The sequence below is a fragment of the Hippocampus zosterae genome, chromosome 1, assembly GCF_025434085.1.
Source record: "Hippocampus zosterae strain Florida chromosome 1, ASM2543408v3, whole genome shotgun sequence".
In the NCBI taxonomy this organism is placed as follows: domain Eukaryota; kingdom Metazoa; phylum Chordata; class Actinopteri; order Syngnathiformes; family Syngnathidae; genus Hippocampus; species Hippocampus zosterae.
Window position 1 is genome coordinate 20,540,966 of NC_067451.1, and position 24,035 is coordinate 20,565,000.

General features: G+C 41.4%; 1 protein-coding gene and 1 long non-coding RNA gene across 2 annotated transcripts in view; both read left to right on the forward strand.

Annotated features, from left to right (window-relative positions):
- The window catches only part of LOC127597872 (protein diaphanous homolog 1), a gene marked incomplete at its 3' end in the record, with an annotated part of 31,939 nt that extends 26,084 nt beyond the window's left edge, over positions 1–5,855 (forward strand). Inside the window, exons 14-16 of the mRNA XM_052061261.1 lie at positions 1,115–1,179; positions 2,027–2,206; positions 5,424–5,855. Of these exons, the coding sequence (XP_051917221.1) occupies positions 1,115–1,179; positions 2,027–2,206; positions 5,424–5,855 (677 nt within the window). The remainder of the gene's footprint in view (positions 1–1,114; positions 1,180–2,026; positions 2,207–5,423) is intronic.
- LOC127603981 (uncharacterized) lies at positions 5,856–14,362 on the forward strand. The gene is made up of 3 exons (XR_007963168.1): positions 5,856–5,993; positions 8,445–8,559; positions 8,716–14,362. It is a non-coding gene; the product is annotated as an uncharacterized LOC127603981 (long non-coding RNA).
- The last annotated feature ends 9,673 nt before the right edge of the window (positions 14,363–24,035 follow it).

The window sequence follows — 24,035 nt, forward strand, 5'->3', positions numbered from 1 at the left end:
AACAAATACCCTAATCAATTGAATTTTACACAAAAATCTAAATTTTGTGTAACCTTCAGTCTGTACGTAGCTGGGTCGTTAATGTGCGGTCAAGAAAAAAACAAAACATCATAATCAACAAAATGAGCGTGGCAGTGAAGCAGGCAATGTCTCCAGAGTTCAATAGTCCTTTATGAGCAGGTCTCAGTTGTTCACAGGAGGAGGCTCTAATTACGTCTAAATGCGTGCACACACACACAGCCTTTCTGGCCCCCTTAAAGGCTGCTACAGTTATTATCAGTGGAAAGCAGACCAATTCTGCCCCACATGCATTATTTAGTGTTTTTCTTTGAACTCGGAAACTCAGCACAGTTCTCCCCTCCACCTCCTTACATTCCATCTCTCTTCATGCTCTCTGTTCGAAGTTTGTCCCATTTAGCCTTGCCACCATGACAGAAAAATCCCTCCCCCATTATATGTCCAATAATCATATAAAAACGGATGACACAAATGCTGCTCGTGGGTTCCCATATTTTTGGGGCTATTCTGACAAAATATGTTTCTCATTTTGCTCTGTCTTACTTGCACCGAATTGACTTGAATGGTTTCTTTTTACCCACCAGCCATTCTGTCATTGCAGAAAAGCTTTCACATTATGTACTCCCCATTCTGTATGCTTCACTTGGTGTGCATTTATATAATTTTCTTCTCTATTTGTAGTTCTTAAAGTGTGTCCTGTCATTACTCTGTTTCATCCAGCTGTCTCTGATCCAGTCTCTGGGGCATTAATCTTCATGTTAATTCGCCCTTTTACTGCACATGTTCAATAAGTCCTTGAGCACTGAACCACCTGTCGACCCTGTAATTACACTGTCAGAGGACCCTACGAGTGACCCAGAGTCCTTTTCACTTTTTTTTTTCTTTTTCAAATCGATTATTACTCAGACTTATCCATGTACATTATGTCAGTTTAGGTTACCTTATAGCAATCTTACCAATCTTGCCTACAGACATTGTCTGTTTTATAATTGTTAACTTACCGCTCACTCGTCGGCAAATTAGCACCTATTGTGTCTATACTGTAGTTTGTGTAACTCACCCCCCTTTTTTCTTCATTCATTCTGTTGGTATACAGACAACATGGTCGACCAAACAAAGGTGGAAACCAGTGAAGCCAAGGCGATTGAGCTTGAGAAGAAGGTACAATGCACACACATGAATTTGCTTTGCCTACAAGCCTTTATAATCCTAAAGGCCCAAAAGATAATAGATTTCTCCTTCACCAATATTATGTCGCCAGATTTAACAACATTCTGTGTGGCCAGTATTTGACTGACAAATGAGGGGAAAAAAAGAGGAGGAACGGAAGATGATGAAAAGAATGAGTGTGTGCGCGTACATGCACGCACGCTTGACAGCTATGAGACACAAAAATACACCTAAAGACTAGCATCACACACACTCTCGCATAAGGGACTAAATGCTTCAATTGCAGTGTGCTGCTGTTCTGTTTCCGTCCCAGTGACAGGATAATTGCAGAGGGAGCTGAAACTAGCCCTGACTGTCACACACTGGATCATATCAATACACTGCAAAAATTAACACGCACACATCGCAAACATTTTTTTGTCATTGGCCACCCACACATATTAGCTCTAGATGTGTGTGATGGGGTAATTGCACACGTTCTTTGGCAGGAATTAGGGATGAGGCTGTTAGGAAGCTGACAGCCAGCGTAAAGAATCTGCTGCCTGCAAAGTCAACAGCTAAGTCTGCTTATTTATTTGTGTATTTCTGTATTGGCAAAGCCTCTTCGAAGTTATACTTAATACACACTGATTCTTTAATGTTGACAATATTGACAGTTAAAACTGTAATATTTTTCTCATTCTATCCCCTTACATTTTTCTGCTCAAGTCTCAGAAGTTAATGTGAGTGGGGATCGAACTAACTGCAGCACTCAAGACCATTTGTGGTAGTACCCATTTATGCCATCACGTAAGGTCTTAAGACTGACCCTATTATTCCATTTCCCTATGTGCATTAGCTGGATGCAGAGTTGACCGCACGCCACGAGTTGCAGGTGGAGATGAAGAAACTCGAGGGCGACTATGAACAGAAGTTGCAGGAGCTGAGCCAAGAAAAAGAGCAACTGGCCTCCTCCAAGCATGAGCGGGAAAAAGAGAACCAGGGTCTGCAGCAACAGCTAAGCACTTTGCAACTGCAGGTACATGATGGCTTTAATGCCGCACACATTCAGTCACAGATCCGACAGTCTATTCTAGAACATGAGGATGGTGACCACAAATGGATCAAAATATCTTGTATAGGTAGTATGCATAAAGCTTTAAAATATATGCTGCATAAATAATCTCCTTCACAGATTTTTATTTATGGCGGAGAGCTGTGGAACCCCTGTGCTAAATGAGGCAGTCCGACACCAGGAGTATTTCACATAACTGAAAGTGTTTTAAGTTTGTCTTAGACTGGGGTCGGCAACATGCGGCTCCAGAGCCGCATGAGGCCCCTTAGCGCCATCTAGTGGCTCCCTGGAGCTTGATGAAGTTTGGAAATGGAAAAAGATGTGGGAGGGATGCGCAAGGCAGGTGGCTGTTGCAAAAAACGTTTTTTCATGTACAATTCACGGAGGGCACTGGCAAAGAGAAACTGGAGGGCTGTGAAAAGCATTCTAAAAACGGTGCACGTGAACTACGATGGTCAAAAACGCTGCAAAAGTGCGTCCCATGCCTCCGCGTCAGATCTCGAGAAAAGTAGGTATGCAATGCGTCTGTAAGTGTGTTGTGTACGTGCGGGTCGATCGCGGTAGGTTGGTTGAACGAAAAGTAGATCTTCGGTCAAAAAAGGTTGGGCACCCCTGCTCTACAGAATGCACTGCACGGAAAAAAACCCCCAAAAACATTTAATCATGAAGGCTCATCGTGTAATCGTAGCAAACGTAGTCATTTTGATAGTAGGCTAATAAAGCTAATACAGACATAAATACATGTTGCATCTCAGAAAAAAGGAGAGCTGTGGAGCTTTTTAAAACGTACACTTTATTTATGCTTTTAACAGTCTCGACAAACACAGACATTTCTGCGTCCAACTCCGTGCCTTCTCTCCTCTCGTTCGACTCGAGAGGCAGGCGTTTAAAGACGGCCTCCGAAAAACGGAAATTAATGATGACTTCAATGACACTAAGAAAAGTGAAAATAATGCACGACACCAAAACAGAAAATCAAACGAGGATGTCGCAAAATAAATTCTATGGGGCGTTTGTGAACACACAACAAAGGAATAAATAACAAACAATTCTGAGACATTCCAGTCTCCTACATACATACAGCATGTGTTTCCTTCATTGAAAGTTTTATGGAAGTTTTTTTTTTGTTTTTTTTGGCGGCTCCAGACTTTTTTTTTTTGTTTTTTTTGTTTTTTTTTTGCCCTATATGGCTCTTTCAACATTTTGGGTTGCCGACCCCTGTCTTAGACCACTGAAAATTGTGGTTTGACAGGGTCCAGCGTTAAACCTATTTTAGTGGTGGTCCTGTCCAGCCAATACCACCTTGCCCAGTGTGTCTCACGTGCTTTTTTTCATGCTGTATCTATGCTGCATTTGCATTGAGCTGAGAAGAGGAGTGGCTCCTCCTCCTCCTAATGAAACTTTTTACCTGACTTAGCCTTTAAATGTCTTACGGCTGTGGTTTTGTGAAACCTCTTAAATTAAAGTTCTGTTGCATATTGCTCATGTTATTTCAGGTTTATTGGCATTTCCAATGACATTTCAAATCTGTGTTGTTTGATTTTTGGACATGCGTACAGCAAAATCTGCAAGAATCGGTACTTTTTTTGAGCTCAGACAAATATATTGTTGAAGAGCTGTTGCTGCCAAATAGCTTTGCACATCCACCTGATCGTCGAGCGTCCTTGTGGTTTTAAATGATTTACTCCACTGTCACTAGTTTCTCTTTAAAAGCAGGGGTGCCGCGATAGGATATTGTGAAGGGAGCTAAATCCAATTCATTACAGGTGATAGGCACAAGGCAAAATTTACTTCTACATACCGTATTCATCTGATTTAATCAGCCGTCATGGGTATATTATTAACCACACAAACAATACGTGTGGCATGGCTTTTATAGCTATTGGTAGACTTAGAAATAGCACTTTTTCCTGAACAATGTTTGAAAACTTTTTTTTTCCTGGCTGTCAGTACCAAGCTGCGACACCAGCTGGACTCTGCTGCACTGTGATACCCAAACTCAAACTCACTAACATTCCAATGACCCAGAACAATCTGCTGCTGGACTTATATGCGCCACCACATACATTTCTTCCTGTGTGAGCCTTTTTATTTAGACTACACAATCTCCAAAATGAGATTCATCCAGGCTTTGAGAGCCAGGATCATCCTCTTGCCACTCAAAAGCCCAAACATTCGCACATGCTCACAGAGTTGTCCAAAGCATCAACATCAAACAGGCTTTTTAAACTAAGATGGCTCCCCTTCTTTCTGTTTGAGACACTGCCCACCGAAGATTTCTTCGTATTCAGCCATCCCTCTGTTTGATGCGACGCCCAACTCTTCATCTGCTGCCTCATTACAGAAGCTTGCCTCTGAGGCCCTTAAAGTCTGTTACTGTCATCTTTTCAAAGTCTGATAAAACAACTCTTTTAATCAAGCTGCATATAAACACATTCTGTCATCGCTGAATAAACGTAGTATCTTAACTTCCATAAATGCTTCCTTGAATTGAATTGAACCGTCGTTAATCCGAACCACACGCCATCCACATTAAATCATCACTACTATCAACCGTTCTGAAAGTGGATTATTAGATAGTATAAATTTTATTTAGGAGTGTTAGCAAGTTAGACAATCAGGACTCTTATTGTTAATGTTATCATTATTATTAATTGGGTTTCCGGCTTGGCACTGTGTCATTTAATCTCTTAGCCAACGTGGCTAAACAGAATAAAAATGTTCTTAAATGTAGTTAGGCAATTTTGACCCACGGCCATTGCCGGAGTGGCATATATGGGAACTTTTTACCATGTCACTTCCTATTTCAACTCGTTAGTGGCGGTGTGGCGAACAGGGAGCACAAGCCCTGGCATCAACATGTCGTAGTTTGTCAGCTTTTTTTCATAAACTCTTCACACATTTTTTGAGGATTTAATCCCCAGCTATGTTTTCTATGCCTGTCCTCCATTCTCCTCTCATCTCTCTCAACACACTACTCTGCCCAGACTTTAATCCTTTTATATGTCAACTCCATTTCCTCCTTTTGTTCTGCATAATCTAATCACTTTTTTTGGCATGCACATCGCTTGGAAATGGCAGAAATATGATTTAATGGACTATAAAGCAGACTAGTGATTATTAAACATAAAAGATGTCTTGAAAATAGCATTCATTCTAGTGCATAATTCCTTTCATTCAGATTGAAACACTATCCAAAGATCTGGAAGAGGCGAAGACTAAAGTTGTTACAGTTCCTGTGCCAATGCCTGGTGTGCCACCTGCCCCTCCTCTCCCTGGCCGCACTGGGGATTTGCCTCCACCACCCCCACCCCCACCCATGCCAGGCCATTCAACCCTGCTACCAACGCCACCACCTCCTCAAATCGGCATACCTCCTCCTCCGCCGCCCTTACCAGGGATGCCAGGCCCTCCACCTCCACCGCCCTTACCAGGGATGCCAGGCCCTCCACCTCCGCCACCCTTACCAGGCATGCCAGGACCTCCACCACCTCCACCCCTGCCTGGCATGCCAGGACCACCAGGACTGTCACCTCCTCCACCCTTGCCTGGGATGGGACCTCCCCCACCGCCTCCGCCACCAGGTGGTCCTGGTATCCCTCCACCACCTCCAGGTCCTGGTATGCCTCCACCTCCACCGCCTGGCATGGGAGGCTGGGGACACCCTGCAGTAATTCAATTGCCGCATGGCCTCCAGCCTAAGAAAGAGTACAAGCCTGAAGTGCAACTGAAGAGAGCCAACTGGAGCAAGGTTATATTGAACTCATTTATGTTATTTATACATTACAATTGTATCACAGTTAATATATTTTATGAAGACAACACTCACAATACATCTTAGTAATGTGTTCTAAAAATTAAAAAAAAATGTCATATATACGAACTACCCTTTGCTGGTATCAAAATGGGCAATGAAAGCAGTGGAACTTAGAAAGTTGAACACACTCACTTGTTAACTGGTTGATGGCATTTTAGCTACCCATAGGAAAGATGAAGGGAATTCATACATTCCAGTATTAAACTAAGGCCATCCAAGCATTCCAAATTACAGCATGATACAAGTATAAAGAAAAGTTTCACTCAATGTTAGACAACTGATTCTTGATGCATTCTGCAATAGGGGTTGAGTGACTTCCAATTTCTTTGTAATCAGTCCTAAGATGATGATGGTTCAATCAAAGTGGAATAATCAATGATGTTGTTGATATTTTTTTCAGTCAACTCGCTGTGCACGTTTTCGCCGGATACACAAGTTTGCTCACTCACTTTCCCCAAATCCCTTCTTGAAAGTCTGAAATGAAGTACAGTATAACATTTTTAACAGATTTCTGATTACGCCCATGATAACAGTTAAAAGATTGCGATTTATACTTTGGAGTGGCTTGTCTAAAAAATCCGTTACAAAGTAGGGTTGTCTATATCAGATCGCCATGATCGGAAATCAGGGCGTATCATATGATTTTCAGATGATTGGATCAGCTGAAAAAGAACATATTTTTAAAAATATTATTAATTTCTAAGTCAAGAGTAACATATTTTAGTTTACCAGATTTGAACCACTACTGATTTGGAGCCATAAAAAAGGAAAGGTACATTTAAAAATATATATATATTGGTTCATTGCGACAATTTAGATGTGGTCTTTTTATTTATTGCATTGCAGAGGTATTGGCTCAGGACTCGTCATCACCAGATACCAAACATTAAGTTATTTGGACTCTATTCCGGGTGCAAAAAATATGATGGGGAAATCCCTCGTACAAAGGAAAATCGGCTTTTAAAAAAGGGAGTTATTAGAGTGTGTTATTCTCATGCATGTGTAACTTGAATTGTTGCAAGAGTATACATTTCTGACTGCCTGTGAGACCTTGAAGGTGTCTTGAGTGTGATTGGATGGTTAAGTCAGTGGTGGGGTGATTGGAAGGACAAAGAAGAGCTTGCTGTGTGTCTGCGGATGAAGGCTTGGGTGACACATGAATTGTTGGCCACATTTCACAACAAGCAGTTTTCCAAAGTCGACGATTCTTTCAAATATTAACGACAGCATGATGATGGCTGAAACCAAAATTGGGTTTCGACATCTGACGAAATTCTGGTTGAACTACTTTCTGGGTCGTTCAACCTGTTCCACTTTTTATTCGTATATTGAAAATTATATTCTGGAGTTAAGTTTGACAGTTTTAATTAGCCCAGTGTGGTGTTGCACGCATCTCTGAGTCTTAGTTTTAATAGTGAGTTTGGAATGTACAGATACTTGCCTACCTTTATCTCATGACTATCCTTCATGCTCTCTGCCTCCCTCTCATCTGTGATGGTTAAAACATCAAAATGGCCCTCTGTCTTCCTTTAGCCTCAAGCTACTGTTTAATGGCTTCGGCAGACTTCATCAATGTTTAGCTTGCCTCTCTCTCTCCTCCTTGCAGTCTGGAGAGTGTTTGACGAGGATGTCACAGAAAATTGCTTTTTAATAAGCCTTCTTCTAGTAACTGCTCCACCGAAAGATAATTAAATCGTGGTGAGAGAGGACCGTATTCTGTTGTAATTTAAATTACCTTTTTTTTTTCTTTAAGGCTCAACCTGCTTTTTGTGTGCCCCATCGCTTTTCTGTGATATCTTTATGCTCATCATCCTTTTGTGCATCCCCGTATTACTTTCTCTCCCCAACATTCGGCCTTTTCCATCCTCCTACGCCCTTTCCCTAAGGCTTCGTCCATAATGAAACGCCTGATATCTGTCAATTTACCACCAGTGCTTTCACTCTCTTCTTTTCATAATGAGAACACTCAGAAAGTGATGGAACCACATGCAAAGTTAATTGTAACTTGTGACCAGAATAGAAAGTGCAGAACAGTGGGGGTGCAGAAAAAGTGCATCCCTCTTTATTTCTTCAGACTTCTAAGTGAAGCTCTGAAGCAAAAGCTGCTTTGTGGTGCAGGCAGCGTGCAGATTAAAATGAGTGCTTGTTCCCTTTCTTCCTCCTCTTTTCAGCCCCCCTTCCTCTATACCAGCATCCCCTCCCTTTACTACAATGCCCTTGTCTCTTTGTTTATGGCCTCGCTGTTTGTAGTTCACAACTTGGCAGGTGCACTCGTAAACACTATTGTGAACTAAGTTTGATTAGTTTCTGAAACATTTTTATTTCCATGTGGCATGCCATCTGTCTGTCTCATAGTAGTGTCTTAACATCAATTTCTCCTTTTAGATTGGACCCGAAGACCTTTCGGAGAACAGCTTTTGGATATCTGCCAAAGAGGAGAAATATGAAAACAATGAGCTCTTTGCCAAACTCACCTTGGCCTTTTCCTCGCAGACGAAGAGTGAGTGTGTGACTGCTTTGCCTACTTACCGTCATCATTCATGTGTCATCGACATCAATGTTTTTCTCTGCTGCTCACTTCTCCCGCATTGTCCTCTCTCTTCTCTCCCCCCCATACAATGTGTCCATTTGAATCCTCCTCCTCTTCTTTCATCAGCTACAAAAGGTAAGAATAGTCTGAACCAGCCGCTCTTTTCATTTCCCATCTCATCTCACGATTCTTCTCTGCCTAGAGGACGCAACACACATTTGTCCTGAACACCCTGTCAAAACAATATCCCGCATTAGTTTGTGTAAAAGTCACCTACACGTGCATGCGAATGGGATCCTCCTCTCAATGACTTGTGCTAGATCAGATAAATTTGCACTTCAGGGATTTAGAGGAAAGATGGACTCTGGGCTGAAGGTGAAATTCAAGATAAGTAGAAGGTCGCTTCGACGTGCCACCTGCTGTCCTGCACAAAAAGCTGACACTCACACAAGCACACCTGCTCAATCGGATCACCTTGTCCCAGTGTCACCTAGCCTTCTGCTCGAGCTCCTCCATATTCATATCATAATGAGGACACTATCAGCTCATAAGCAGTGTGTATACATGAGGGTGTTTTTGTGTGAATTAATCTGACCTTCGTATATAGTCTCTCTCTCTTACACACACACACACACACACACACACTTACACAATGACACGGACGTGTCATGAATAACAAAATGGACACCTGCACACGTGACTGATTCTGGCACTTGATGTCAGTTAAAATGTCACCATTGGCAGCTGTCAGAACTTCATTCACCTCTCTGGCAAATCGTAACATCCCACTGTCACTCCTTAATTTCACCCCCTCCCGACTCCCCATTTCTATGACACATATACCGCCACTACCATTTTGTATAGGCCAAGACAGCCGCCTATTCCATATGTCTAATCACCTTTTCTCTGGAAGCTGACTGTAAAGACACCGCACCCTTTTCATAAGCTCCCACATGTCTGTTTGTGTGCGTGTGTGCACGGCATTGGCATTCTACGAAGTAAGAGGTCAGAAAATTGGAACTTTTGTTGAACCCAAGAATTATATAAAATATGTCTGGGGTTCAGGCGGCATTCAATTAGTATGTTTTTTTCTTGGAGAATATCGATGTCAGTAGTGCCACATTTGAATACTAGTGAGATAGAAAAGGGCATAAAAAAGTCTAGTGGGAACAGGCAAGATGTGAACAAGGTCTGTATGCCTTTGAAAACGACTGAGTCTTTTATTGAAGCTATTGTGTAAACATCTTTATGCATTATGTGCTTTGAGTGCAAATGTAATTCTACCCACACACTCCATTTGTGTACATGTTTGTGTGGCCCTATAAGCAAAGAACTCCAGTTATGCAGAGTGAACCTTCACCCCACCTCGATCCTCGTCTTACTTAAATGGCCTGCTGCATTCTTCCCGACCTCCTTATCCCTCACCTTTGGGAACCCAGTTTCATTCCTCTTGATTCCTTCTTCGGTGCCCTTTCTCCCGCTCTTGCGCCTCCCTTTCCTCATTATGCCGCCAAGGCAGAGAGACACTACACCAAGCCATCACTCACCTTTACTGACCCTTCGTTCTTTCCATCAACGGCCAACCAGCACACGCACCCACGCCGACAACATGCATGCTGGGGAATACTGTGCTCAGTGCGGGGTTATGGCTTATGGACTCTGAACCTTTTGGCAGGGCAGTGATGGGATGGTGGCAGTCACGTCCACTGCCTGCACAGAATCCTTGACTTGCATACCACATACGATGTGGCCATTTGCTCAACATTTTGCAATAACAAAATGTTGGAAAAGGGCCAAGGATATATAGATTTCTGCTCGAATCTAACTCCCCCCCCCCCCCCCCCCCCACCGACAAGAGCAAAATATTGACAAGCACCACTTAAACTGCCCAGGGACACAGAGCATTCATTATCTAGTGTTTGTGTGTAATTATTCTCTTCGCATCGAGAGAGAATCCGTCATCAAGCACTTTCTAAACGTGCAAGTTATGTGTGGTATTATGTTGGTTTAATTCTTCATTTAAATTAGATTAATATGCCTGATCTCATTAAGCTGCTGCTGTTGACTTTATACACGCACACTCACTCACAGATCGTCTCCCGGTGTTTTCCACTCATTCAAGGATGGAGCGAGCGCATTATTAGCAATATGTGTTTTGTTCTTTCTCATTAAACTGAGTGAGAATTGGGAAATAAAAAACGCAAACGGCTCTGCTTTTCATCGGGTGGTCGACAACATTCTTTGATATAATTGTCGACTTCATGCAGGTTGCTTCTATGTGGAGCATTGTACTGCTTTGTGTGACTTTGGTAGACAATATTTTCCTGTGCGCTTTGTGGGTGGTTTGCTCTCTCTCTTGCTCTGTAATCAGACGCCTGGTGTGATCGTATGTAATAATAAACAGCTCAGTTCACATAGCTACATGCGGGTGCAAGGCTTATACTACTGCGAATAAGCAATGAATGAATTTAAATCCCCATTTAGGGGGTTTTGATTGTTCTCTACACCAGTGTTTTCTTTTTCGAGCCAAGGCACGTTTTTTTTTTTTTCATTGAAAAAATCCCGCGGCACAATACTACCTGAAAATGTGAATTTTAACAATTAAGTGTTATATTGTTACTTTCAGAATTTTTTAATGAATAAATTAACGGAATATTATAACACATTTAACAGGAATCAAATCAAACAAAATTGCAATAATTGGTGCATTTGTTTAAATAGCAAGTAAAATTGAATCAATTAGAACGTTAACAGAATCCGATTTTATTTCTGTGTGACAGCCGGTTCTTTTTCTCCGGGTCGTTAGCGCTCTCCCCCAATATTGTACCAATCCATGATCCCATCTTGAGTCTTTGTATAAATCCAACATCATTATAATGACTTTTCTGCTGAATGTGTCACTTGAGGTAGTCCAGCTTGCATTTAGTCCGTATTTTTCCATCTGAAAATTTGCTTACAACTTTTGTGTGTTTTGCAGAGCAGACGTTTTTCACTTGAAAAAGAAAATATCTCACCCAGTTTCACTGCTTGTTCTTCTATTTGCACATACGCCGACAGCCATTCCAACTTAAAAGAACCGCAGTTCATTCTTATTTTGGTTTGGGGAGTCGACGTATCACATTCACTGCCTGATCGTTTCGCCATGACAAAGGATTAGCATCAGCGTCACTTATCGCCGCCGCACTTTTATTGTTATGGAGCAGAGAACAAGCGCAAGTACTGTCAATGCCATGATTGGCTGTATAGCATCATTGCATCATATCGGATGATTGGCTGGACACCTGTCACTCACTGAATTACACAGCAAATTGATACAGAAAAAAAGTTACATATCTCATTCATTTGCAGTGTGTTCACTGCGCTGGATAGATTTTCTTGTGCGCTGAGAGTATGCGACCAGTGTGCAGTTGCGCAGCTTAGAGAGGGAACATTGGTGACGTTGCATCACCAGTAAACGTAAACCTAAATTAAAGATACCTTTCATTGTATTGCCTCGTGTTGGAAACTGCACTTGTCTCGAAGCACAAGGCAATTTCCTAGCTGCTGCTGCTGCTCCCTACCGGTATGGAAGAGTTCTACATGATTACTTTTCCAGGCGATTGACTGCACAGGCATACATAATGTATAATTTCCCACGGCACACCTGTGTGCCACATCACAGGATTTGAAAAACACTGCTCTACACAGTCCTTTCTTCTCTGTGTCTTCTACAGTGGCTGTTTTATTGTTGTTGGAGAAAAATAATATGCCATTTGATTCCAGTCTGTACCTTTTGACGCCTGGATCTCATCTGTAGTTAGCAACTAAACATAAAGGAAATTTGGGAACTACTGAACAAGAAGATGGCTGGACTGCAGGAACGTTGCTGATTAATTTGAGTCAGGAGAGAAAAGGAAAAAAAAGGGCCAGGAGCATGTAACGATTATTAATCCTCATAATGGGAGGATCATTTTCATTTCCCAATTCTCTGGACTGTACGCTCTTTTCTTCCTCTTTGTCTCTGTCTTAATTACTACATTTCTGTGGTCTGTTGCAGTAAGGTGACCTCATTTTTCTTCACTGGCAGAATATCTCCAACTCAAGTGAGGTTTTATACGGTCTCGTTTCACATGCAATGACAGCGTCCCACAGTGTAATATATAATCGTGTCATATATTCTGTCCCTTTGCAACACAAATGGGTTTATTACAGACAGATGCAATGGTTTTCGTTGGAGGAGGTCCACATGTTTGTGTGCTTTGTTCAACAGAGTAGGCGGCTCAGCGAAGCCACATTTGCAAAACAATTATAAGCCTTTTGATCTTTCTGTGTTATACACACATACATACACACACACACACATTTTGTTCCTTTTAGATGTCTATGTGTACTTGGTTTTCCTTTCAAGTGTGTCCAATTCATTTTTCACCTTAATGAGGCAGTAATTGATAAATAAGGGCCCTTGTGTGATTGCAGGTGCACATGCTTGCCTTTGGCTTCTTGGGGGGCTTCAGCCAATCGGTTAAGGGGATGAGAGATGGAGCTCATTAAAGGCCCAGGCGCTATGAACAATTATAGCCCAGTGTTGTTGATTAGATCATTACAGCGTCTACTTAAAATAATTAACATTGGGCTGAAGGTTATTCTCGGTGAAAAGAAAATAACTGTTAATAAAAGATGGTGAGCAAACTCCAATTCATCTTGATGTTCTTTTGAAGTGCAACAAATGCAATGTGGGATTTGTACTGAATCATCACTTCATTGGTTATGGAAAATAATGTCACAGAGCACGTCTGCTTTGGTCAGCTTGAATCCTAAATGTTTTCCATTTGCTCTTCTTCATGACTTTAGCTGCATATTTTAAATGATGATCTTATATTGTTGTTTGGTGGTTTTCTTAACACAAAAAGTACCAATAAGCATACCATAAAGGCACCCGATGGATAAGCAATATCATTAAAAGTAGTACAGTAGTATTGTTAAGCTTACCACTACCCCCATCTCTATGTTTATGATGGAGAGTTTCAGTTTACGGACCATGTGGAAGCCTTCCTAGAAAGATTTAAACACATGAAATTGCTCTTGTGTAAATTACCACTTCTGTACTGGCTGCTCAGTACAGGATGCCGAGCTCAGAAATTATTTTTGTCGTGCGTGCACAATGGTCGCAATGTCAAGTTATCAGACATGTAGTTAGAAATTAATTCTGTATCTTGGACCGTGTGAGTGGACGCACAAGGAGTCACACTAAGATCGATCATCTCGTACTGCTATGAAGAGCACAGTCTGACAAAGGGAGCCGGGAGCAAAAAATGAGTCCAGTCTGCAGGGAAACGGTTTGCGGACATGCAGGACGACAGCACCCATGTGGGGGCTCGTCTCGGAGCATGTCTCCATAGGTACAGCAAACAGCTCCCACAGCGAGTGCTCTTTCTGGGAGCTTCTTCTTTGGTTTATTGGCTTTTGCTGTTTGGAGGCAGCTGTGCGCTGCCTACAACAAGTACATTGTTGCAGTCGGTGTTTGCATTCTGATTTTTGTTTCCATTGAATATTTTTTCAAAGGCATTTTGCAGTATATTAATATTGACCATGTGTCGATTGCAATAATATTGATCGTGAATCACCGCCCAGTCTTGGTCACACTATTTGGTCAATGTCTAGCAACAAATGGTGGGGCCACGAACGCCATTTCACACGATGCGAAAAACAAAAAAGACCACATCAAACTTTTCTTGTTGTGGTTGTGAGGCCAGATTAGCAGTCTTTGATTATGTCTCACGACACCAGCTGATGATGCTTGTTTCGGAGCTCATAACTCTAAAAATGTCTGACGTTTCTGTCGGGTCCCTATCGGGTTACAATTGTATTATTCTAACTTCAGCAAAAGTCGACAAGAAGTAAAGATAAATGGAATGGAAACTATGTTCAGCCTTGAAACGTTTTAATTGTATGACATTTAGTATTTAGTTACAAAGTACATGTATGATGTCTTGTTAAAATGTTGCTAAAACATTTCCTTTTTTTTCCTGCCTTGGAAGTTCACAGTGAGAGCCCTGTGAATAAATCATGTGGCGCTGAGGCGACAACGGAAGACAGAAACAGGTTAATTCAAAGGTTGACTTTCTGTTTTATAGGTTTTTTTTTCCCCAGCTTTCTTATCTTTTTTTATTCTATTGTCACACAGACATGACAATTCAACAAATTGGGACTTCACGTTGCACAAATGAACTGTACAAAATTATTGTAAATAACGTATCTGACGGCCCTCTAGAAACTGATGCACTATACCTTTCTTAGGACTCACTTCATCAGGTTGATTTGTTGGCAAATGGTAGTCTTGTCGATAATGGAATGCCAAGAATACTAAATATGCCTTTTTAAAAATGTTTGTTTTTAGAGCCACATGCCAAAAACAACAAACTTGGAATTTTGGATGTCCTCTATTACTGCCCACGTTGTGCTACATCATTGTCCTCTTACCATAATTCATTGGGAGGTTACTATATATTATGTTGCAATGTCACCATTTTCAGAGCATGCACGCATAAGGGCTGCCTCCACCGTTAAATAACACCTCCTTGGCAAACTGAACTTGACACATAAGCCTGATGGAAATGTGGCATATATAAGAAGTTACCTCCTGGACAATTATTGTCAATGTTGGTCCCTTGCCAACAAGCATTAATTTAGCTTATCTGTTTTCGTATTTCTTCTTAGAAATTCATGGTTACCAGTATTTGCTCTGACAACATGATTTGTGATAACTGGCTTTTCAATTGCAGGCATTTGGGTGGGGATGAAGGGCTTGTTGTTTATTAGGCGCCTTATGGGTTTGTGTATACATTTTGGTGTTTTTGCGTGCACTATTGATCAAGTTTAAATCTCCGGTATACTGTTTAAGTACCCCCGATCAGTAGTAGTGCATTAGATTGGCTTTGCTCGAGCTCTAAGCCTCTGTGTGTATTCTCGGTGTCGCAATTGCGAGCACTCCCTTGTTCACCATCCTTTTACGGTTGTCGAAGAACCACAAAACGACGCTCATTCATCAGGCCTTATCAGGTTGAAACACATCTGTGTGCCCACACAGGCTCCCGCTCACATATGCAAACAGAAGCGCGCACATCTGCATAAACATGTAAGCACATACAGATACACAGAGACCCACACACGCAAACATACACTTTTGTCCCACTCATTCTCTTCAGTCAGTCACTCCATTTCATCTCGACTCTTGTTTTACTTGCAAATAAACAAAGTTTACTCCTACTGTAGCATCGCCACTGTTTGTTCCTAATCCCCTTGCTGTTTTTTTCCCCTCCTCCTCTGAGATTATCACGTTTTTGAATTGCAATAGTCCTCTTCATTTCGCTCGCCCTCCTCTTCTTGATAACCAGTCAGCCGACCAGTTTTCAAATCTGCAACACCTACTAGCATTTAAATGTATTCAATTATATGACATCTTAGCGGCCTTTAAGAGTTTGTCTGTGTATTTTGTAATCTGCATGTACAGGTTAGATTGAGCACAAAATTTTGTTACCAACAGTAAATATCTGACATGTTTGCTATTCTGTGTATTCGATCTTTAGGCCATGAAGGGAAAAAAGTCATAAAAATGCTTTGATGTAAGAGTCTGAAGCAGGAAATCTATACATACTGTATTTAGAGTCCTTCCGTGCACTCCTCTTTCATGTTGGGCTCCTTTTGGTCATAGTAATGTATTCTTTTGCATTCATATGTACACCCACGCTGGTTTTATTATGTGTGATGTTTTTGTTTGCTTTGCTGCATCTATGCGGCATTGGGTGTTCGTCAAGGTAGAGGTGTTTTCATTTTGATATTCATGGTGTATCAAAGGAAGATGAGTCAAAGCTAAGCCATTGCTATGATTAGAAAGCTCACTCGACTTGATGGTAGCGTGAGCCGTACAAACAACCCTGTTTCCTTCCTGTTTAAGATTATTTGAAATTGCAGGTAACACAACAGCAGCTCTGCTGCTCTATTTAAGTGCCATCTCCCCGGTGTCCTAGTTCTCACCCATTCTTGAGGAGAGATAGAGTGCAACAAGCGCACGTTCAAAATTTCTGGGCGTGACCTTTTACTCTTTGACGCAAATGACACACGTATGCAGAACCCTCATACTCCTTCAAACCCCTATCAAGGGGAAGGAGATTTCAGAATCTTATGTGTAGAACATCTCTCCACAGGAACCAGACATATCTCAAGGCTGTTGGATATTTGAACCCTTGACGCACACAAAGAACCGAACAATCGTTACCCAGCAACCACTTTGTAAAACGTTGCAAGATTGCAGGCAAAATGCAGCTACAAATTGTTGTTAGTGTTTTTTTTGTTTTTATAACAAACCTGTCAGCCACAAGATGAACATTTATTCAATACAAAATGTGATTATTATCAGAAATGTGTCAATTGAACTGTTATTTAATTGTGGTTGTATATTTCAGTGGTCATGAACACAACTGCCTCCCAAATCCACTTAAAAGAAATATTCTTAATTTATTGTGTCGTTTACATAGTGTCGTAATATTAGCTATCGATTGTATGTCTGAAGACTGTAGAACACACAGTCACGCATACAAACACTCAAGACTTCAATGTCACTGATAACATTAAAAAAATAAGTTAATTGTAGTGTAGTTTGTAGTTGTGTAGCCACAGCGCAAATATGGGTAACCCGGTGGCATTTACACGAGGCCACGCTCCATTTTCTGCCCTTCATCTGCAGCATTCTACCTTCGGCATTTTACAATGTCCTGGTGTTCGCTGGCACAGGAGTTGTCATGGATTAGGCCAGTGTTTTAGTTGGAATGCACATTTGATAAGTGCTACTTTGCTGTGTCTGCGACAACACAGTAGGGTGTGTATGTGGGTGGACTTGGATACAGTAGCCGTGGTCTATTACGCGGTATCTGCATATGTTGTTTTCTGTGAGATGTAGGTTCTGCTTTGCCCAGAAGGCACCTTAATTTTTCACCATGTTGTTACACTACACTGTTCTGTGTATAGATGTGTACTTCTACACCCTCTCCCTTTTCATCTGCCGCCCCTGTCATCATCGCAATCCCCCTCTGCAATCACTACCCACTCCTTGCCACACACGTGCATGCATAATCAAAGCAGGGCTCTCTAGATTAATACTTAAGAAAATTCCCTTCAGGCGTTTTCGTATTTTGACCAGTTTCAGGTAGAGTCTCTCCCCGCGCGCCTCTACCTTCTCCCTCCCAGCTTTAAATTTTTAACCTCCCCTCTGAATAAGATATGTAGTTGGTCTCATGGGGAAAGTGAAAGGAATGGAGAGGTGGTCATGTAATGAAAGGAGGAGGTAGGTGAGGAGGCTGAAGGGAAAAGATTTTCCCTAAACGCGCTTTCCCATTTATCCCTGTAAAACTTCACTCTGTATGTTCAATAATGCATGGCCATTTCTCAGTCACACACCCACCGCTCCCTTTCTTACTCATTCTGGCCTTCCTTCATCGTGATCTTCCCCGAGTGCTCATCACTGCACCTAGCAGATTGAATGTAGGGTAAAACTAAGATTGGCAAGGCAGGGTGGTGGTAGCAGGGCTTTGGGGACCACTAGTGGAATACAGACATCCCTAATTTGTCATCCCGGGGAAGGAAGTTATAAATTTGGAAGTGTGGGAGTTGACTTTGGAGTGATAGCAGTTCAGCAGGGCGAAGAAAGCTTCACTGGTCTTGAAAATAGCATTTTAAGTTTCACAGGGAGTATTTTTCAAAAATATTTCCTGCTTTTTGCTCAGTGTACTTTTGGAGAATTGTTACCTCTGTGTTTCAGTGGGAATACAGAGTAACTTCCCATTTCTCTACTTGTTTTGTCTCTAGACAGACAACAAAGGTAGGGCACAATGGTAGGGCACTGCAGGCAGGGTGGGCAAATGCTTTGCTTTTTGACCTATTTGTTGTTACTTGTGCGCTTTTATTGTCTAAGAGCTTGACATTGTCACAGAAAGCATTATTTCCACCCTTGTTGTTTGCGACTTCACTCAATCTTTCTCTTTCCCTCCACACTCCAAATAGGTTATTTAGGTCTTGGTACTTAACTGCACACAGTTAATGGTCAGGCACGCACACACACACATACATATACACAACCAATAGGACTCCTTAGAGATTGGCTACTTAATACTTCATGGCACTTAAAGGCATCAAGCAGCCCTGTGGTGCTCCAACGAGGCGTAGCGTGCATGAAAGCCTGTTAATTTTTCCCAACTCATTCCATCTTCCCCTTTGTCATGGCTCCTTGCCCTCTCCAAACATTTGCATCATCTTTTTTCATCCTACTCTGTTTACTACTAGTACTAGACCGTATGACAAAGTATTTAGATATGTTCATCGTTTAGTGGAAATCGACTGACACTTTCTGGAATCATTACCTGTACAGCTGGGGTTTTAAGGATGCTGAACCAATACCGTATGAGTTACTAAAAGCAATGGTGGTCACTCATTTGTGCATCAAATTTGTCGTCACGATGTCTTGTCACTTTTGGAAATTCTGGGTGAGAAAAAAATATAGAGACTCTTGTGTTGTGATAAGCATGTAGTCCAGCAGTGTTTTCACTTAAAGTTCATTGTTTAATGTGAGGTGTTCTTGACACTCAGTATGAGATTGAGGGTGGTGGGGGTGGAATCTGTGTTCGTGTGAGGCTAAAAGGGTGTTGCTGAATAAGTGATTTTGTTTCTTTAGAGTTAGAGTGTACCATCTTTCATTTTCCAAAATCACACACACACACACACACACACACTCATCAGGTTGAATCCTAGCCTTGTCATGCTCTGTTCCGTAATCCTGTTTAGGAGGATTAATTAGGAATTAAGGAGTGTAATGTTTTATGATACTTGATCTGTTCACACTAGTGCTCTTTCCTCCACATGCGTTGTGTGCTCGAGAGTGTGTATATGGGCAAAACGTTACTCACAAAACTGAAAAGTAATTTCCAAGATTTGTCTGACTTTATTCCTTTTTAATTCTGCTTACCCTCTGTTCCTTTTATTGTACTTTAACTGTGGCTGTGGAGCTAATCGAAATAAGATCACACTATTGATGTGCTTCCATGTGACTGGACCCTATGTTTTCTATTACATTTTGGGGAATTGGAGGAAGTTGCTGCAAACCAATTCCAGTGAGTGCAGTGGCAGGGGTGGGGGTTATGTTTACTTTGGTGCAACCTTGTGCATGTGGGACAAAATATCATCATGCTACAGTATCAGTACACCAGCATCAGATATAAATAGCCTGGGAGTGTTTTATTACAACACTTTCAAACATTAGACTACTCTTAATTTAATATCAAAGGAAAAGCAAAGAGTGAATCACGTTCTCTTGAATAGAGACTTTGGTTTTGTTTTGCTACTTTACTTTACATGATAACCTGGGAATAAGGAATGTGGTTTTTTGAGATGATTGAAATTGTTGATGTTGATTGATTCACACAATGTAAAATAATGCGAGCGCCTCAACGATCATACCATATGCATATTTCAGTGTAACCTGTCAAGGCAACGACAGCAGCAATATGTTTAAACATTTGAAAACATTAAAGACGGGTACAGCAAGCAATCTCTCTTTTCTCATTCATGAACAACATAAATGTGAGTTTTCACCGCCCACCTCATTTTTACGAAAAGAAGCTGTTTCAAAAGGTCTGCTACTCTTTTAAGACGTTGTGTGCCTGGTACACCTTTGTGTGGTTCATTTTGTTTCATATTGATTCAGGTAGAACTGCTTGAAATAGGTTTTAAGCCCTTTAGAAGAAACAGAGTAGCTGTCTTTTGTGCTTGAGTCGAAGCTTTCAAGTCGTGCCCCGCCCCCGCTACACTCATTTGGCTGTTCATTTATTCTCCACTGTGTCCATACTCTGATACAAAGATTTTGAATTGAGATGGAGTGAGGGAGTGGGGGGGGGTCATGCTCATAAACTGAGATGCTTTTTGTGGACCAGTCTGTCCAGACTCAGTAAGGTAAGTTGGTATTTGATGTTTTTTCCATTCATGGCTGATTACATTTTCAGTATGTGGCACATGGAGCACTCAGTTGTTTCTTCCTCTCTTTCAGTCATCAGGCAAATATAATATAAACACGCAAATATACCAGGCTACCTCTCAACTCTCTCCTCCATTTTCTCCCATAATGATCTACACAACATTCATTTGGGCAGGAGTGGATTTCCCATTTTCAATCTGGGTCTACCAGCAACCACACTAACACAATATTATCCATCTAGCGTGAGTTTATTGGTCTCCTTTTTTAGTAGTCTGCCTCCAATGTCTTTTTGTTCCTCTTTTCTTCCCCTGCTGGCCTTGCTCCCAATTTCCTCTGACGCTACTGGTAGCCTTGTCTCAATTAGGCATGTGCAAGTATCACCCTACTTTCGCATGGAAGACATTTAGTTTTATTTTCCTTTAAGTTCTAAGCTTCTTAGTCAGTGTAGGTACTTCATTTGTCATTTAAGATAATTAGACATAGGATGTGGCGCAGACTTGTGTTTTCAGGTCTCGACCAAAGCTGTACTCCAAACCATATTAATTGTAGTGCATACTTGCTCAGATTTAATCAGTCTTTTGCTTATTTTTCTATCACTCTTTTTATGTATTTAAATATTGTACATCAAAACATATGGTTCATATTTGTTTGATTTTTGTTTTGGAGGTATGAGTCATGGAAGGACCTTTTTTCCCATTATTTTGGTTAGGATAAAACATTGACGGTCGCTCAGCGAATAATGTATGATTCTTTTTGTCTTTTTTTTTTTTGTGGGGGAGTATGTTTTAGACTGCATGGTTTGCTAAGGTGTGTAATTTGGTGTTGCAATGGAAGTGGTACTCAACTAATTATTCCTTTAACGTGCCATCTGACAGAAAAAAAAATATTCAGAAATCAAGGTGGATGCATTTCATGAATCCATTACAATTATTTTTTCCAGGTCAGTATATCATTGTAATATCCAGGTGAAAGCTGAAAATGATTATTTCACAAAATTGTATTATTTGAAATATGGCTATGTGTGTTTCTGGGGAAAGACTAAAAAATGAAAGAATAACAAGGGCATCTCTTCCTCCAGGCAGTTTGGCCTCGAACACTCACCAGCCTGCTGGTGCTGAAACAGAGAACCTTCTGCCCCCTTTGTAAACACACACACACACACACACACACACACACACACTGAAATGCCAGGGGCAAGTGCACAAGCACGCACAAAGAAAGTTGCATGCATTCAACACACACACAATCAAAGTTTTAGTAAATCATCCTCCCCCATCTCTCCTAGTTATCATTGCATCCGATCTTTAGCCATCTCTCCAATCTGTCTCTGCCTCCTCCCGACACTTTCTATTCCCATATCTTGCCTTGGAGACAAACTCCCCTTTTTCTTACTTTCTTACTCCTTCATTCCCTTCTTCCTTATCTTGTTTCTTCACTCCCTCACACATCCAGACGCTTTAGGTTACTTCGAGGATGCTTCTCCTCCGCTCTCTCCTTTTGCATTTCCCACTATGGCTTCACATACACACACGCACGCGCACGTAAACATCTTCGTCTTTTTCCTCCGTGCTCCATGTCTCCCTCTCTTTTCAGCTTTAGTTGTAATGCATTTTGAAAATGGACTGAGGCAATGAAAGTGAAACAGAACACGTTTGACTGTTAAATGTGCGATTCGTTTCACTCCTCATTGAAGCCTCTATGTGCGTGAGATGCATGGTCGTGAAAATGTCCATGTTCCCGTTGTGGTCTTAGCGAGTGATTTTGCCATACTTGCAGCACCCTTTGCTTCATTCTGTGTGTAGTACAATGCGTTGGTCTTTGCACATGTTGCGACGCATTGATGCTCTTCAACAGTAAGTTTCTCCCCTTAACTCCCATATGCACCCAGTCTGGCCAAGCATTAAACTGCATGAATTATACAACAGACAGGCACATTGCGTGGAACACGTGTGACTCTGCGATGCATGTTAATGGAAATAGTGTTAAGCCATGGGTGAAGGATAAAGAAAGGAGGGAAAGAGTGTATGCGCAGAGGAACTTCTACCTTCTAGCATGCTTTGACCCGCATGGATGTCTCCCCTTTATTGTCCGTCACTCCTGCAACTCAAAACACTCCTTTGGTGCCTTGTCAGAATGATTTTGAATAAACTGTAGTCTTAAGCTAGAGAAAAATAAATAAACTGTGCGACCACTTATTATTTGTGCGGATGAGTTGAAACGATAAATAGGTAGAACACCTGTTCGTCATTGCTGTCATTCTTATTTACATAAAAAAATTAATGATACGGCTCCATAGACATCCAGCCTTGCATAAAGTATAATCATTAATGTTATATTATTACTCAGACTCTCTGGGTCAAGGTTCGGTCGCTTAAGTAGGGCTCTAATAACAGCCATCTTAAAAGCTGCTGGTTCAGTGCCAGAGGAGAATGATGATAATATTTAAGATGGAAGGTCCTAAAATGTGAATCTTCAGATTAGTACGAAATCTAAATTATTGCCATTTTTGTGCGTCGCATCATCTATTATCTGCGAGAAACCAAAAATATCAATTATTGTTTGAATCGCTGGGGTGAGAGGTGAGATTCATACCAATGCTAAAGGCACCCATAATATGTATATTATCTGCGTGAGTCACCAAGTTAGCCACAATTTTTAAAAAAATTATCTAAAAAAGCCATAGTACAGGTCATGAGGAGGGGAGATAACTGCAAACTAAAACAAGGATGCGGATTACATAACTAGAATGTTTCAAGGCGTTGTTAGAACGAGGGCTAAATTTGAAAGCAGATTCGGAAATGAGGGATAGGGCTTTCGAGGAGGGTGATCTGCTATTCATTAGACTGATGTTCAATAAAGTAGGCTGATATATACTCCATCACAGGATTCCTAATCTAATTTTCATAAGATTGCATTGCCTGGGTCCCATATTATAATTAGCATGATTATCAGCGCGGCGGGAGGTTACGATTGTAGGAATTGGATATTTATTTGTTGTCACTCGTGTCCTATTATTGAGAGTGACACCGTGTCATCGATAAGACAAAAAAGGAAGAATTCCTAAACGTGTCGTGGAGCACAACTTCGGTGAACATTTCAATATGCAATATTGCAGTGGGTGGTGAATTAGTATGTGGAACGTAACACTCTAATCGACATAAAAAGCTGTGTGTGTTGTCAGAGTCTGGCATAGCTCTTGTTAGCTCTCCCCTTACAGACTCCATGCCTGTTCTTACAGGCTCACGAATTGCCTGCAACAGTGCTTTCTCTAATGTGGACTGTCATGGAGGGCTCAAACAGTAATCAATGTTTCTCGAAAGAGGGATGGCGCCTTCCCAGTTCGGGTGAAGGCCGTCCAACCTCATGAGGTTGGGTCGGCCCCAGAAAGAGGGCCAATTATCTATAAACTGATCGCTCTCTCTGATCGCTACAAAAGCTAGTCAGCCAC